Genomic DNA, 15,930 nt, shown 5'->3' on the forward strand with positions numbered 1-15,930 from the left:
TATTATTTGTACTAAAACTGATTCATTTTTTGCCTTTTTTCCCTGTATGATTGAAGAGTAAGACTGAAACTATTCATTCAGCCCTTTTATGCACTAAATAAACAATAATATTCAAGGTGAGGTTGTTAACTGCTAAAATCCTCTGAAGTAAAACTCAGAATTTAAAGACTTAAGTAATGAGTGCTATGAAGTTTTCCACTACACACAGAAGGAAACTACTGAACCAAGTTTCCACCAAGCAAACAACAGGGTCCACAAAGGGAGACAGAAGAGTTGGGAAATAACAATTTGCATCCTTGTGCAGGGCTTTGCTCTGCAGCTACACAAACTGCAGTGGTAGCTGGCCAATAGTGCATACAGGCAATTGCCCACAAACCTTTAGTGTTCGTGGCAAACAGAGTTTGTGTACATGTAGTTGAGCCCTCAAGGGGCTTTTGGAACTCTTGTTTTTAGAAAAGCTGATCTTTCCTTCTCAAGCACTGCTGTATGTAACACCAAACCCCTCACCTTTTTTGGGTGCTCAGGCTCCTGCTGTGTAGTGTAAAATGGAAGTGGTTTCTCTTCCACGTGGAGCTGCCGGCGTGTTCCCCGGGTCTGGGGCCTGCTCAGGTAGCTGGATTGCTCCTCTTGCCCCATGTCTTCCTTCTGCTGCTCTGGCTTTAGGGAAGGCCTGGCCAAGGGAGCCCACTGAGGTACAGACAGTAACTGTGTGTGCTGAAAGGAATTCAGTGAGTTCAGAGTTAGCCCAGGTCCTGTCCAGCACTTGGAGGTGCCAGGCTTGGGGCAGCTCAGGCACTGCCCTCCTGGCACTTATGCCCTGGGCTGCCAGAGACTCAGGTTCCTCTTTGGAATACTGGAAGGCAGCAAGGATCTGCCAGCTCCTGGAGTCTGTGACAGAGCCTGTGGCTCTTTTCCAGCCCTGTTCCTCCTCACCCACCCCACGAGATGGACATGGAGCTAATGAGCAGGGAGAGCTGGGTGCTGCTGCCACCCCCAGATCCTCACCTGCTGCAGCTCTGCCTGGGGACGCCTCCTGCTCCGTGTGCTTGGCTTTCCTTCTTCCAGGAGCTGTGTGCCTTGGTTTTGATAGGCAGCTTCTTCACCTTGTGGCTTTTTTCCCTTCTGCTGAGCTGCTTTTGCTGGAGGCTTTGGGAGGCGAACCTGGGGTGCACAGTAAGCATTTTGTACGGTGAAAAAAGGCCCAGATTCATACAGAAAAAGAATGATCTTCACCATATATACACATCTTAAACAACTGCATCACTTTCCAAACAGGACTTACAGCAAAACCAAGTTTTCACTTAAAAATTCCAGAAGTGAAAATAAGTGGATTTACATCTGAAAATGACCATATTTCATCCTAATGAAATTACAAGTTGGTATTAATGCAATTGTTTTTTAGTCTGATTTCTACAAGATCAAGCAAGCAGTAACCTGGCTTTCCACCCACTTTCACCCCACTTTCCTAACATCAGCACTTTCACTGTAAGAGGAAAAGCTGAAAATATTTATCCAGAGACAAAAAACGTGGTAAACAAATATGGGAATTAATGCAAATAATATTTTATCACCTATCTTTGGTGTGCCATTGGAACCAAGAATCAGGATATAGCCACTGCTACAATTCTTATGGCACCTCAAGATTAGACTCAGATTCTACACAGGAGCAATATCCTAAAATCCATGCAAGCCCCTTCAAATCATCAAGGAGCTGATGCTACAGGAGCCTCTGGGACAGGTGTTCATGGCTCTTCGGAGGGGAATTAACCCCAAATCTCCTCATTTCCTGTGCACCAAAGTGGTACAGAAGGAATCAGATCAGCTGCAGTCAGATCCTGCTCACAAGCAACAAGTGAGGAGACAGAGGCCTGTTTGCAGTGGCTCCCACTGTTCCAAGGTTCTCTCTTCAATGGAAGAAGTGTTTGGTGAAGAAAAGGAGAGAGGGAAAGGGAACACTGAGATGAAAAGAGTCAGGCCTAGGATGACTCCAGGCAGTGCCATGAAGAGATGCTTTGGGAAGAGCTGCCTGTCACCCAGCACTGGCAGGGTTGCAGCACCAAGGGCACCAGGCCACTGAAACATTGCATTTGCTGAAAATAGCAATAAATTTCAAGAGAATTCAGTTACCTGCCCTCTCTACTTGTATTTAAGTACTCCTTAAATCCTTTGGATAACCTAAAATTGCCTTTCTGCAGCTGTTTAGCAGCGAGTGCCTAGAGGAAACTGGCTCGTGTCAGCAGCAGAACTGGCTGAAGGAGCAGGCTGCAGTCATACACAGGTGATCCTGGTGTTCTCACTGCTCCAAGCAGTGAGACACTCAGCATTACAGATTTCCCTGAGAAAGTGCTGACAGGTGCCAAGATTTAGTAACACCCAAGCATTCCCCTGATCCTGTTCCTGGCCATCACACCCAATCCCACTGAGTCCTGCAGCACAGGAATGGTGACAACCATTCACTCCTCAGCCAGGGATTTTCCAGGGGGGGTGTGACCTGCAAATATCCAGTGCTGCAGCAGCTCCTGCAGCCTGCAAGGTTGGAATCATCTTTTATGCTACAGACTGTCGAGCTTTTGTCCAGGCTTAAGAAGGAAACAGATTTACTATTTAGTGTCTGACTCTGAGAAATCAAAGACTGCTGTGAAACAGAGATCCAGCACGATCAGCTGGAGATCAGTTAACAGCTACCTGATGCTCAGAGTCAGTTCACAAAACAGTGCAAACTTAAAAGAACTTCTCAAATGAGTGGGGGCACAGTGGTCACCATCACAGCCACACTAGTCCAGTCACCAAAATAGCTTTTGGTTTTGTTAAAAGAAAAAAGGGGGTAAAACCAGAAAAGTCAATAAAAGTGCTAAAGTAAGTATCTGTAATTACCAAGATCAAAACCCAGTACCTTTTCATTAAACATGAACTTTTGTTCTGCCTTCCACAATACGTAAATAGTGCTGACAATTGGCTCGTGAGGCACTTGCTACAATAAAATCTAATTGTATCATGAGAGAAAGGTGACAATCAGGAGATCATGAAAAAATTACATATTCTCACTGGTGGTTAATTAGCCATGCAAAACCCCCTCAAACAGATATTCTCTTCTATTAGGAATGATTACTATGCAGGCCTACAGATGTCAATACCACAGTCATTCAAATACTTCTTTCCCTACTAATTGAAGGTTGTAAAGCTCTGGTGCCAAGGTTTTGCTTCCAAAGAGCTAATTTATGACTAGAAGGATATTTTATGTCTTCAGTTGCAGCAGCTACAAAACTCAGCAAATCAGAACCATCTGTGCACTGATACTTGAATCACCATTCATCTCGCAGCCTATCAGTCACATTAGTTTGCATCCTGCATTCTTGGCTCACGTACACTTGTGATGGTCCAAAGTTCACCAGGAATATTAAAAATGGATGGGACCCTGACCCTGCCTTATTGCACAGGCCCCAGAGCCCCACACGGGGCTGCTGCACGCGGGCACTTCCACAGGAACAACGGCACTGACATTTCCCAGCAAAACTGCTAATTACCTCCCTCTCTGCTTAGGGAAGCTGGGCTTTATTAACTTACAGCACTGCAGGAAAATGGCACAGGAGAGCTGTGTCACTTGGAAAACCCTGTGCCAGTGCACACCAACAGCACAGCTAAAGCCACAGGAACATCTCCTCCACACTGGGGCTGCAGGAGGATAAAGGCAAATGACAAAGAACAGCCTGAAAGCAAGAAAATGAATTAAATGCTGGCACTAATAAAGGTAACTTTGCTTTTAATCTGGGACGAAGGAAAAACCTGGCATTCAGGCCTGTCTTCAAGATGTTAGTGAACAAAGTCCTTGACTTCCCCATTATCCTGAAAGTAAATCATTCTCCACAGACCTACTGCTTTGAAGTGAGAGCCTGTGGGTCAAAAGGACTCATGGCAGTTCTTCCTCCTTGAGGGTTGACATTCCACTTTTTAGCAAAGCCAGGGGAAACAGGAATTAACAAACATGCTGTATTTAAGGCAGAAGAACTGCTGTGTCAGTCTCATTTTGAGAGCTTTAACTATTTCCTCCTGTCCAAGAGGGAAGGCAAGAGGCAGGAGCTGCCAGGAGTGCTCCCAGAGCTGTCTCACTCACCCTGGACAGCTTGGCAGCGAGGTGATTCCGTGCGCACGCTGCTGCTGCTGTGGAAAATTCCAGGGGGCCGTCGTAGCGCATCCCGCTCGACTCCAGCCCATCCAGCAGGATCTTCTTCAGCACGTGATACTTGGGCTTCTCAGCATAAGCTAAGCCAGAAACAGAGGCCAGGAACTTGGCTATTTCACCTGCAGAGCAGATCAGAGTGTGAATTTCACCGAGTGCAACCCCAGAAGTTCAGAAAGGATCTCATTCCAACACGGATGCCAAACGAGACAACACAATTTCAGCTGAAGGCACACTCAAAACACAGAACTGACAACGTCTTGTCTTTTTGGGAGGAGAAAAGGAAAAGACAGACTTGGATTAACAAGCCAGGCTTGAAGTGCTCCATCTCGTTATGTTCATGCACTAATTCCCACAGCACTGACAGCTATCCAAGGATAAAATTTAAAACACTTTACCAGCAAGGATTGATAGTTCTGTGTAAAAGAAGAAAGTCTCTGATAGATCACAATACCCCCTCAAATATTACTCTGAACAGTATTATTTTAATCTGCCTAAATACTATACTGGGAATGTTTTGGAAAAATACAACTTTTTTTTTTTTCTTCAAACACTAGTATTGTTTTTCTGATTGCATCCCAAAAACAGTCCAACAGCAGCAACATTTTTCCATCAAGTGGTTCAAAAACCAGGGAAACCATTGAATGGGCAGAAATAATGCTAGTAGGAAAAACATATGGGGGGTTCAAACTTTTCTTTCAGTTGAAGACCCAAGTGTATCCTAAAACTGAAGTGCTACACCAGATATTAGCATCTGGTCAAATCCCAGCAGGAAAGATTTATTAAATATGTATACACATCATGAATAAATTTCACCTAATACACACTGCATTCCAGTAATTCCAATACAAAAGTGCTAGGAAAATAAGGGAATAAATCAAAAATAGATACTGACCTTTGGTGTTTTCCCTGGGTTACTTTTGTATTTCAGGGAAGGAAGAAACAAGACAAGACAAACTGTGCATCCATTTGCTTTTTCAAACTCTGAGCAATGAGCAATAAACCTTTGGTAGACAGTTGCTTACTATTTCCATGCTAACAGCTACTTCTGTTTCCAAGATAGTCACTGCTTCCCAACACCTTGGATTACACATGGCCAAGATCCCTTATGTCACTCCATGGGATGCAGCACAGACTGAGCAAGATTCTTTTTTTTCAAAGACTTTGTTCCATTTGTGTTACTTTCCTTCTCTTCTGCTCCCCCCCAGAGTCAGACACTGAGCTGTGTTTAGGAAGAGGCTGAAGAGCCAGAGGGTACAGGTGCAAGTACACTTACTGCAGCTGCTTCCAGGAGGATCCCACCTCAGCACTGAATCTGGGAGCTCATCCATAAGTCTGAAACAACACCAGAGTGCAACAGTTTAATGCGCTTTCGGAGCAGGTGATTCCTCATTTGGGATTTAGGAAGACAGCAAGTCTCAGCTCCAAAGGGAGTGGACCTCCAGGATAGCTAATGATTCACAGGACTGCTTTTGAGCCCACATCTCCCCTCACCAGCTCCATTTTTAACTCTTTGCACACAGCTGGTTTCACCAAAATCAGGCTGGCACCTAAAACTGCACTTTAGGTTTCAATTTGCACATATTTTAAGCTTTCTAGAAGGAAAAACAAAAGCCCTTTGAGCCAAATGGCTTGTTCTGATTTCAGATTGATGATTCCAATTTCTATTTTGGAATTTAAGCAGCAGTTCTGCTCTGCTTTCCTATCATTTAGCATCAGGTCCCCTCTGCCATGGAGCACGTGGCTGCCAAAGTTACACCCAGGCACGGCAGGGCCACAAGGGGACGGGGAGGTCACATCACCCAATGTCCCCCACACTTCATAAACAGCAGGGCCACAGGTGGAATTCCTGTCCATCCAGAAACAGCAAAGAAGCTCAGCATCAATTCCTAAAAACAGGAATAACACCAGCTCTCATCTTAGGCAGTTCAGCACCCAGAGGAAGCTGAAAATTAAGACAGATAAGAGGGATAACCCGGGCAAGATACCTAATTCTAGGAATGCAATTCATTAGAGTAGGAAGATATTTCTGATAAGAGAAATTGTGTAATTTTCTGTGCATTTCCTTGAAGCCTCCTTTTGCTCAGCATCCTGGAAACGTGAGCCATCCAAGGGTTAACAGAAAGGGAAGAGTCAGTGGAGCAGCTTGATTGATTAAATTGATTTCCCATTGAATTGTATAAGTGTTACCTTGCAGGGGGCTGTGTAATGATCAGAACTTCTAAAGGAGAAATATTAAACACAGCAGAGGGTGTCAACATCCCCAGCTGCAGCCACCCTTCCCTGCCCCACGCTGATTTCGGGGATCAGCCAGCCAAAGCAGGCACCTCAGCTGTGACCTGGCCTACTTAAAAGTTTGCTGCTCCTGCTATTGGGATGCTCCAGCTCTGGGAAACTTTGCTGTGGAGCCTGCTACAGGTACCCTGTGCAGTTAACTCCCTCCTGTCCCAGCCGGGAGGGCAGAGGAAGAAAACACTGATGCACTGTTGCTCCAGTGAGCTCCAAGTCATGCTGGGAAAAAGGAAATATTTTCACCAAGTTCCTTAGTGTTTTGGAATTTAATTGTTTGTAATGGCAGTAGCTTATGTAACATTAAAAAACCTACAGAATAACATCTGAAAAACAGTATCATATAGAAAGTTAAATAAATTGAGTGCACATATGGAAAAACCTCCAAGAGATGTTTGTACTACGGTCTCTACAAAGCGCCCGTGAAGTTTAATGGAAGCACACAACAACCTTCTGTATGTGCACCAAGGCCCATGCTAATTTACAAATGATTTCTTGGGAAAAAAAGAGTACTGGAAAAATACACAGCAGACAAAATGCCGTGTACTGTGCACTGGAATCCATCCTCTCCTCACAGCAGCACAGACATAAACATGCAAAGGAGAGTAGACATGCACATAAAGTTCCCATTTTAACTGCTTCCAACATCTCTCTTAATTAAGGAAAATTGTTTTAGCTTTCTCCTAAGGTGCTGTTCTACAGCATGGAAAGCTGTGTTTCCCAGAGCTGGGAAGCAGTGAGGATGCTGCAGGGCTCCAGGCTGGTGTGTCCATGTGTGGGGGGGTTTGTCCTTACTTTGTTTTCGCACTCTGGACAGCTACAGGGTCCTTGAGGTTCTGCTCCCAGGGCAGCTTCCCACACAGCCAGTGCAGCATGCAGTAGCCAAGGATTTCAAGGTCACCTCGCCTGGATGGGGCTAAAATGTGGGAAAGGGGGAGAGGGAAAGAGGAAAAAAAAGAAATACAATTAAGAATAGGAACCTCTTCTTAGGAAATAGAAAAGACTTTGATTGAACTGGTGCTGATGAAATATGAAGAAGCCAAATGGGCAAAGTGTTTTGTTTGTTCAGCTGTATTAGACCTGAACCGCCCCGGCATTTGGCCACAGGCCACAGACAGGCAGTGACTTGTTCCTGCTCAAGTGAGGGTCAGCTTCCTCACCTCCTCCAACTCCATCCTTCCTCAGTCTGGCCTGTCACATGGACTTGATCCCCATGGCCTCTGACATGATCCAGACAGCCCATAACTGAGTACCAACACTTTCTCAAAGAGCCAAGCAGTAAAACAAAGAAATAAATGTCTGCTGCTAAATTGCTAACACATGTTCCAGGAAGTCCATGGGGTCCACATTGGTCATGCGGGGACTCTGTGAGAGCAGACTAAACACTGATGGCCTTTCCTGTTCTCCCGTGGAGCCGTTTGAACTCGGATGCTGGGACAAAAGTGCCATCTAGTGTGCACTGCCTCACCAGAGCCTGCTCCCGGCTCCAGCAGCGCCTGCCGAGCTCTGCACTGCCCAAAGTGCACTCGCTGCTCAGCAAAGTCCTGGGTGAACTTCCCACTGCTGCTTCCAAAAGGGAAATTATTTCAGGAACAACTTACTCTCTGCACACCCCAGGCAGACACAAATACAGGAGACAAAATTAAAACAAAAATTAACCCTGTCTCTGAGCATCATCTACACAGATAAACTGAAGTTTAATCTTTCTAGAGAAAGAGGGAGGGGAAAAGTGCAATATCAACAGAATTGCTAGTGCTTGCTGCTTCCCAGAGGAAACTTGCTAAAACTGAACAAGCAGGAGTATGCAGGATTTCTTTGACTTGCAGCCTACAGTTTGCACGTCAAAGCCACATGGAATCTAGAAAACCAGAAACTGCTTGTCATGATTAAAGACAGACAGATGTAGAAGTTAAATTTATGCTTTTCCAAAATGAATTTGTGCTTTCCAAGAAGGAAAAAAGAGTTCAGACTTGTTTGGCACTTTTTATCCAGCGTAAAGACCAGTAGCTGAGCACTGTGCTGTTAATCCAGCTGTAAACAGATATCATATTTTATGAGCCTTCATTAAATAAATTCCAGAAAGTCACTCAGTGAACTTATCTTTTAATTTAAGAAGTCATCTGCTAAAAGCCACGGTGCCAACACATCATAACTGTCCCTCGCTGCTGTACACACATTACTGTAAAAGCAGCAGATTAGTTTTTATACATTCCCTGTCCTAACTGCTCTTAGGCTCGGGATTATTAAAGGCCCTGGATCCGACACCGCTGCGCTGTCCCTTGGGCGTTGTTTATTTCCTGCCCTGGATTCAGCAACGTCCTAATGCAAGACTTGGCTCCCATATTAAAATAAAAACACAATCTCTACCACTTGCTGTTCTGTAGTGATTTCTCTGGCCATAAATCTCCCAGTAACTGTGGAACAATTCCATTCACACACACGTGTTCACAACTCTTTTTTCCATTATGGCAATTCCAGATTCGATCCATATAAGCCAACATTTTTGACTGCAGATCCTCTAATTTTCACAATGCCTTTCTGGCACCTGTTTGGGTGAGAGAGGCTACAGAAAGTGGCCTTTTGAGGAAAATTGTAAGAATTCCAATGAACAGCTTTTTTCCATGGGGGGGATTCATTGATGTGCATCTATAAATAACAGCAAACCAAGCAGATTTCAGAAGTTACCCCAAGAAAAGCCATTTTCTGACACAACAATCCCAGAGATTAAAGTTTCTTCACAGTTTGGCTGTGACTAATGGTGTTCCCTCTCACCTGCAGCTCCTGGGACAAAGCCACAACAAAGCAAAAGCCTTGGCTGACACCTGCCCAAAGCCACAGCAAGCACAGGGACAACAAAAAGGTCTGTGGAGCCAAAGCACCTCTGCCCAGCAGCAGCAGGAAATGTCCCACAGGAGACAGTAAGTCAGTCCCCATCCCTCCATCTCCCAGGACACCACAAGGGCTGCTAAATGCAGACATTTACATGGAGGTTCTGTAGAACCACTTGAAAATGTCAGCATTTGATTCTCTGCCTGTAGTTGCTTATTTCCCTCTGCTGCATATAAGCGAAATCCCTCAAGCTTTTAAATCATTTAGATTCTTGTTAAAAAGTAATTGATTAATCTTTAACGAGTTACTATTATCTATGGACAATAGAATTATTAGATTTTCATGTCAAATCCAGCACTAATAGATAAATTTCAATGATATGTTTACTTGCAAAAATAAATCTGCTCCCACAATTGAAGATTACAGGAATTCTTGATAAACATCACGGAGAGAAATCAATCTGCCTTCACTTTAAATATGACAGCCAGGTGAAAATAAAACAATTCTGCTTGATAACTTGTCACAGTTACAAGAGTGTACACTCCAACCAGTACTTATTTAAATCAAATTCTTACTTCTCTGCTAAAAAAACTTGCCTTTTTTTCTTCTTTTTTTAATAGATGTTTGATTTCTGCTTTTCTACTCACAGGATTTTCTTACTATTATTTTAGTCTCATGTGAAATAGTATTTAATGGGAACATATTGGTGGTATTTTATTTCACAATGTCTTTAAAGTTTAATTTTTTAATTTGGAGATTTAAGGCCTAATTCTGCTCTCAGTCCTGCCAAGATAAATCAGGAACTCCACTGAAGCTGATGAACTCACGACCACATCAATGAAATCAGAGTTTTAAATATACCACAACCATACTCAACACACAGGCACAGGCTCCAATAACTCAGAATAACTGAAGCAATTCACCTTAGAAGAAAACAGATGATTTATCTCTGTACACTGAATTTGGCAGCTATCTGCACTCTAATTTATATTCAGATTATTATTTCCAAATAGATCAGGAATATCACAACAGCCACAATATGCTCCCAAAACTCCACTGCTCCCAGGAACTCCTCTGAAACAGAAGTAAAAATGGGAGGTTTCTCTATGGCCTCTGTTTAGCTGATTTTCTCCAGCCTTTTGTAAAGATTTAACAAGTGACAGATGAAATATTCTCTTATTTTTAATTAGCACTGCTACATGATAATTTCACTATTAGTGATGTTTTGGATTAGAAGCTTTTCATAAACATGAAAATGATTTGGATCATTTTGGTTGCTCATATTGCATGGATGGGCAGTGGCACCTCCAATTCTCACTGGCATTACAGGACACCAATTTATGGTAACTCACAAGCAAAGGAACTCACACCACAGCCAGCAATGCAAAAGCCATTAAAGGAAAGGAGGGTTAACATGATCATGGTGAAATGCAATTGTGATTAAAATGTATCACCACAAAGTGATAGAACTTAACTCAAGGCTGAGATGATTAAAAACCAGACAAATATAAGACTTGACAGAAATCTGTGCCGCTATTAGGAGTAGGAGAATGAGAAGACAAAAAAACCCCAAAAAGCAGATAAGAAAGTGTTGCTTCCCCCAGGTCCTGGCCAGTCTGAGGAGCTCCTGCAGCAGGATGATGACCAATGGAATAGTGGGCGGCTCCACAGAAGAGCTTAGGGAAATACATTAAATTAATGATACATTTTAGTGCTTGGAGGCCATTCCACAGAGTTATCCAGCCTCAGACAGTGCAAAAGCCAGGCAGGAACCAGCTCTGCTCTCCTCAAATTGGCACAGTGCTCAAGGACTCCCTGACAATTACCACCACCATGGACTGCTGGAAAGAAAAACCCATGGCACCACCACAGCTCTTCCAGAGAAGCCAGCCTGTGACATGGCAGAGAGGGACACCTCCTGTGCCAGCCTGGGACACTCTGTCCCAAACTGGGATCCTACAGACACTTGATGGGATGAATGGACACGGAACACACAGCAGAGCTGTCAGGAGGGAATCAGGACTGATGGAATGGGATGTGCTGAAAGAAAGAGGGTTGGGGTTCTGCTCTGATGGGAGAAGCTCATGGATGGGAAGGCTGGGAGGTGCAGGGCAATTGTCACCATGAGATCTGGTGGCAGGTACAACGGTGGTGGCAGGAGATGCCGGTACCTGGTCGGAAGCAAAAGGTTCCAGGCTTGCAGTAAGGACATGTGGCAGAAGTTTAACTCTTCTTTCACATCTGTGTGGCAGAAAAAAGAATCACAAAGGTAAGGGCCTGACAAGTGGGGGTGGGCAAGCAGCTGAGATTCACTACCTGTCTGAATTCCTGGTGTAGAGAACAACAGCCCTTCCCCAGGCACGGTCCTCAGATGTGACAGAGTTGTAAATGCTTCTCTTCTTATTTTTGCTGCTTCTGAACATTCCTGGCAGCTTCCAGAGGTGGCTGTAGAAGCCCATCCAATCTTTTCCTTGCTAGTGACTCTTCTTTCACTTAAAACCACCTCCTGCTCCTTCCTCTGCTGGGCACACATTTCTAATACAACTCTCAGGAACTAAAGCATCTTTTTATTTATTTCCCACTGCAAAGTTCCACCCATTTTTTGCCAGAGTGGTTATATTTTCCTTTTATTATTTAGGATTTACAGTTTGTCCTGTACACAGTCTTTGGGAAACACATATCAAACTGCAGCAGATCAATAATTCATTTGACCGACAAAAAAAAGAAAAAAGTCCTGCAGGCTCCCTCTGAATCCTAACTATGCATGGACAGATGCCAAATCAACCTCTTGATCCAGAGGCACTCAGAGCTCTGTTCCCTGGAAGCAGGCTCCCAAAGAATGTGTTTCCAGGCATAGGTGTTTATATTCCTGCACATCCTTCCTCACAAAATGAACCCTGCACATATTTTAGTCAGCAGAACAGGAAAAATGGCCAAGCACTGAGCTGTGGTTTTAATACCACTGAACAGCTCTGCCTGAGCAGTGGGGAAATCCAGCACAGGGGCTGCAGGGCTTTCCCTGCCAGCAGCCCAAGGCTGGCACTGCCCTGGACAAAGCCAGTGTCTGATGGAGCTCAAGGAGCCCAAGGAGCTCACAGCCCCTGTGAGGGGCACAGAGAAGCCTGCCCAAAGTCCCCACTCCTGGGGGAAGCAGCTTCTACTGCTGCAGATGTACAGATCAGTCCTGCACAGACTGCAGTGGGGTCTCTACTGATGCAAGAGATGGCAACACCACTCAGAGTTCCTGTGAAATGCTGGGAGAAGGGAGAGGACTCAGCTTGGAATCGATGGCAAACACAAATATATGCTGGAGGGAATTCAGCATAGATACTTCATACTCTTATGTTCATCAATGATAGCAAATTAAAACTGGGCTTACACACTCAATGCACAGGACTGGAGTATTTAAAAGAACCTCAATATGTTAAGTGCAGTAAATCTCCAGAGAAATTAGGTATTGACTGCATGCCTCAGTGAGGAGAAAATCTACAAAAATCCATAGGAGCCATTGATCCAAATATTACTTTTTAACACTAACTATGTAACAACTTTTTAAATGTACACTGAGTACAGATATAATTCTCACTAATTATCAATCAACAAGCCAAAATGCAATACTGTTTATACAGGCTGGTCTTTAAAAATGAATACAGTGAGTACACTCCAATGAGACACTAAAACCAATGATGCAGTTGTACCCTGAGAAATCTGCATCAGAATAAAAAGGGTTTTAATTTCAAATACCCACACCCTGGGATGGGACCCTGCCACACATCCAGGAATGCTGATGGTGCAGGTTGGATCCTGTGCAGAGGCCAGGCTGGGCCCTACTTGGTTCCAGAACTCCACACACAGCTCAAGGATGCAGCTCCACAGGAACAGCACATCCATCCCAGCTGGCCTTTCCAGAGGCTGTCAGGAGAACACAGACCAGTCCCAGCAGCCCAAAGTGCTTCCCTGCACTGGTAGGAACCTTCCTGGATCTCAGTGCACTGCACACTCTACTCCTGGTGAGCTCCATGGAGATCCTGGGCAATAACCTCCCATTAAATCTCCATTCAACCACAGAAACTCCAGCACTGACCTAAATTACTGGGAAGGGAATGCATTTGACTGGCTCTGTGCAAGGAGGGTATCAGCTCCAAGCATTGCCAAGAGGCACTTTTGAATCAAAACTTCAAATTCCTAATTTTGTTAAAGCTTCAGCATGTCCCTCAAATCACTGCATGTATTCAGCAGCTGCTTCATGAACAAGTCAAAATATTCTCATTTGTCTGGCTCAGCACAGCCACTGATGCTGCTCGGGGGGCTGAGATACTTATGTTGCTACACACATGCAGGAAATGCCCTCTGGAAAGGATCTCATTTCTATAAAATAACATTTTAAAATGAGAATTATGTTCCTGAAGCATTGAAATAACAAAGCCTTCCGCTCTGAAAAGCTGGGTGACACCAGAATGAAGGCTGTCTCTGCACCTTCCATTTGCCCACAGTCTTTAAAGACTTTTCAGAACACCCCACCTCACTTTGTACAGGAGATTGTGCTGAGACTGCACCATGAGCAGGGAATCCAGGAGATTGCTGAGCAAAGAAACCCTTTGCCCCAACTGCTGGAAGTCTTTCAGCATCCTAAGCCGTGTCTGTGCCTCTCAGCCTCACACCAGGAGAGCAGGGAACCCATTGCTGTGTTGTGCCAGCTGAGCCCCTGCAATCTCCAACAGAAGTCCCTGCAGATGCAGATTTCCCTGGGATGTGGAGAGCTCTGCTGCAAGTGGGGAAACTCTGGCAGTTTGATTTCCTGGATTCAGGCTGTTTGTCCTGGTTTAACCCCAGCCACCAATTAAAGTACCACACAAACATTCACTCCCTCCCCCTTCCTGGAGGGACAGGGAGGAGAATCAGGGAAAAAAAAGTTAAAATCCATGGGTTGAGACAACAACAGCTTAATACTTGAACTAAAATTTTAAAAATATTAATAATGAAAAGGAAGGTAAAGAAAGGAACAAACCCCCTGACAAAGAAGTGATGCACAACAGAATTGTTCAGCAGCACCTGAGCAGCGATTGGCCCCTCCTGGCCACCCCCCAGTTTATCCCTGTTATCCCAGTATGGAACATCCCTCTGGCCAGCTCAGCTGTCCTGGCCAGGCCCCTCACAGCTCCCTGGGCAGCTCCTCAGTGCCAGGGCACGGGGAACTCACCAGTCCTTGCCTGAAGGGAAGCCCTGCTCAGCACCAACTACAGCATCCCTGTGCTGTCAGTGTCACTGTCACCCTAAACCCAACCACAGCACTGCACCAGCTGCTGGCATGCAATGAACTCTGTCCCACACAAAAGCAGGACATCACAAGGTCAGAGCTGGCATTCCATGTGAAGAGTTTGGATGCTCTGTAACATACCAGATCCCATGTCATGTTCTGCACTCTCTTCCGGCAGGAGCACAAAAAAAAAAAAAAAAATCAGTGGATTTTCTGTTTGCAGCTATCAAGGAAACACTTTTCAAGTGTAAGAGGGGGGGTAAGCTCCCTCAAACTATCTTTCTGAATATTTTGTTTTGTCAAGTCCTCTGATTTTAACAAATTCCATCACAACTTTAGCTCTTTGAGGAGGTTTTCCAAGACACAGATTGCAAAACTTACCTCAGGCTTCCTCTGCACACCTGTAAAGTTTCCCTGCACTTTCAAATAGAAGGAATTCTCTGTCCTGTAACCACATATCCATCCACAAACACTACCAAACTGGCTGCTATAACTCCCCAACAGCCAAATCCCAAATATCCCAGCTTCCACCTACCCTTCAAAGAGCATCCACATTGAATACCAATGTACAGCCACACCACTCACTCTACCAGCACAGCAGGCAGAGTCAGGTCTCCAGAAAACAGCCTGCACGCTTGGGAGGGCCACAAGAGTCCAAAACAGATGCTCTCCTCACAAAATATTTTCTAGCAGGTGAAATGGTGCAGTTGTCTTAGTAGGAAATACTTGCCAGTCTTATTTCATTTTTCCTAATGACCAGAGTTAAACGACTGCAGGTTTTAACAGCTCCAGCAAATTATCAAGACCCTCTACATTACATGGTCAATGGTCCTTTTAATAGAAAAAGCAATAATATACAGTTGTTTGTGCCAACTAAAACTCGTTAGAAAGTATTAGTTTAAGGTAACAGTTCAGCAGCTATTAACAAGCACAAATTCCTGCAGTTATCACTGGTGACACTGATGCTCACCAAGCTGGCAGCAGCAAACCATCCCTCCTGCTTGAGCTGATCTTGGGGGTGAAGGAGGGGAAAGAAAAGTTAACAAAAACACTCTTTTGTAGCAAGAGTCAAAGTTTTTCAATAATCACCATTTTTTTCACTAGCATAACATTAGAATTGACTTTTTGTCTTGCTGACATAGCAACTAAGAAAGTTGTGTTGCATTGACCATATTGATTGTGAACAATGCAGCCATCAGTGGGACTTTACACCATATATTTTCAATATTGACCTCCCAGTCCTTTTTCCATGGCTCTATGGGTCTGCTATTGGATTTGGACTGCAGCGTAATAAACAGCTAAGGTTTAATTAATGGTAAATGAATACAAGACATAGGTTATGACTTTAACTAATTAGGGAATTGTTGAATTAAGTCTG

At 44.4% G+C, this 15,930-nt stretch overlaps 1 protein-coding gene across 3 annotated transcripts in view; it reads right to left on the reverse strand.

The window, feature by feature from the left end:
• VRK2 (VRK serine/threonine kinase 2) overlaps nt 1–15,930 on the reverse strand; it is a 36,481-nt gene that overhangs the window by 1,738 nt on the left and 18,813 nt on the right. For all 3 annotated transcript variants that reach the window (XM_054290493.1, XM_054290495.1, XM_054290494.1), the window contains exons 9-13: nt 7,262–7,382; nt 5,454–5,512; nt 4,112–4,299; nt 1,006–1,161; nt 508–714 (exon numbers count right to left, since the gene is read on the reverse strand). In XM_054290493.1, the coding sequence (XP_054146468.1) occupies nt 508–714; nt 1,006–1,161; nt 4,112–4,299; nt 5,454–5,512; nt 7,262–7,382 (731 nt within the window). The remainder of the gene's footprint in view (nt 1–507; nt 715–1,005; nt 1,162–4,111; nt 4,300–5,453; nt 5,513–7,261; nt 7,383–15,930) is intronic.

Source organism: Melozone crissalis, unplaced genomic scaffold (assembly GCF_028551555.1).
Source record: "Melozone crissalis strain CALT ecotype California unplaced genomic scaffold, PUWL_Pcris_2 ptg000081l_1, whole genome shotgun sequence".
NCBI classification, from domain to species: domain Eukaryota; kingdom Metazoa; phylum Chordata; class Aves; order Passeriformes; family Passerellidae; genus Melozone; species Melozone crissalis.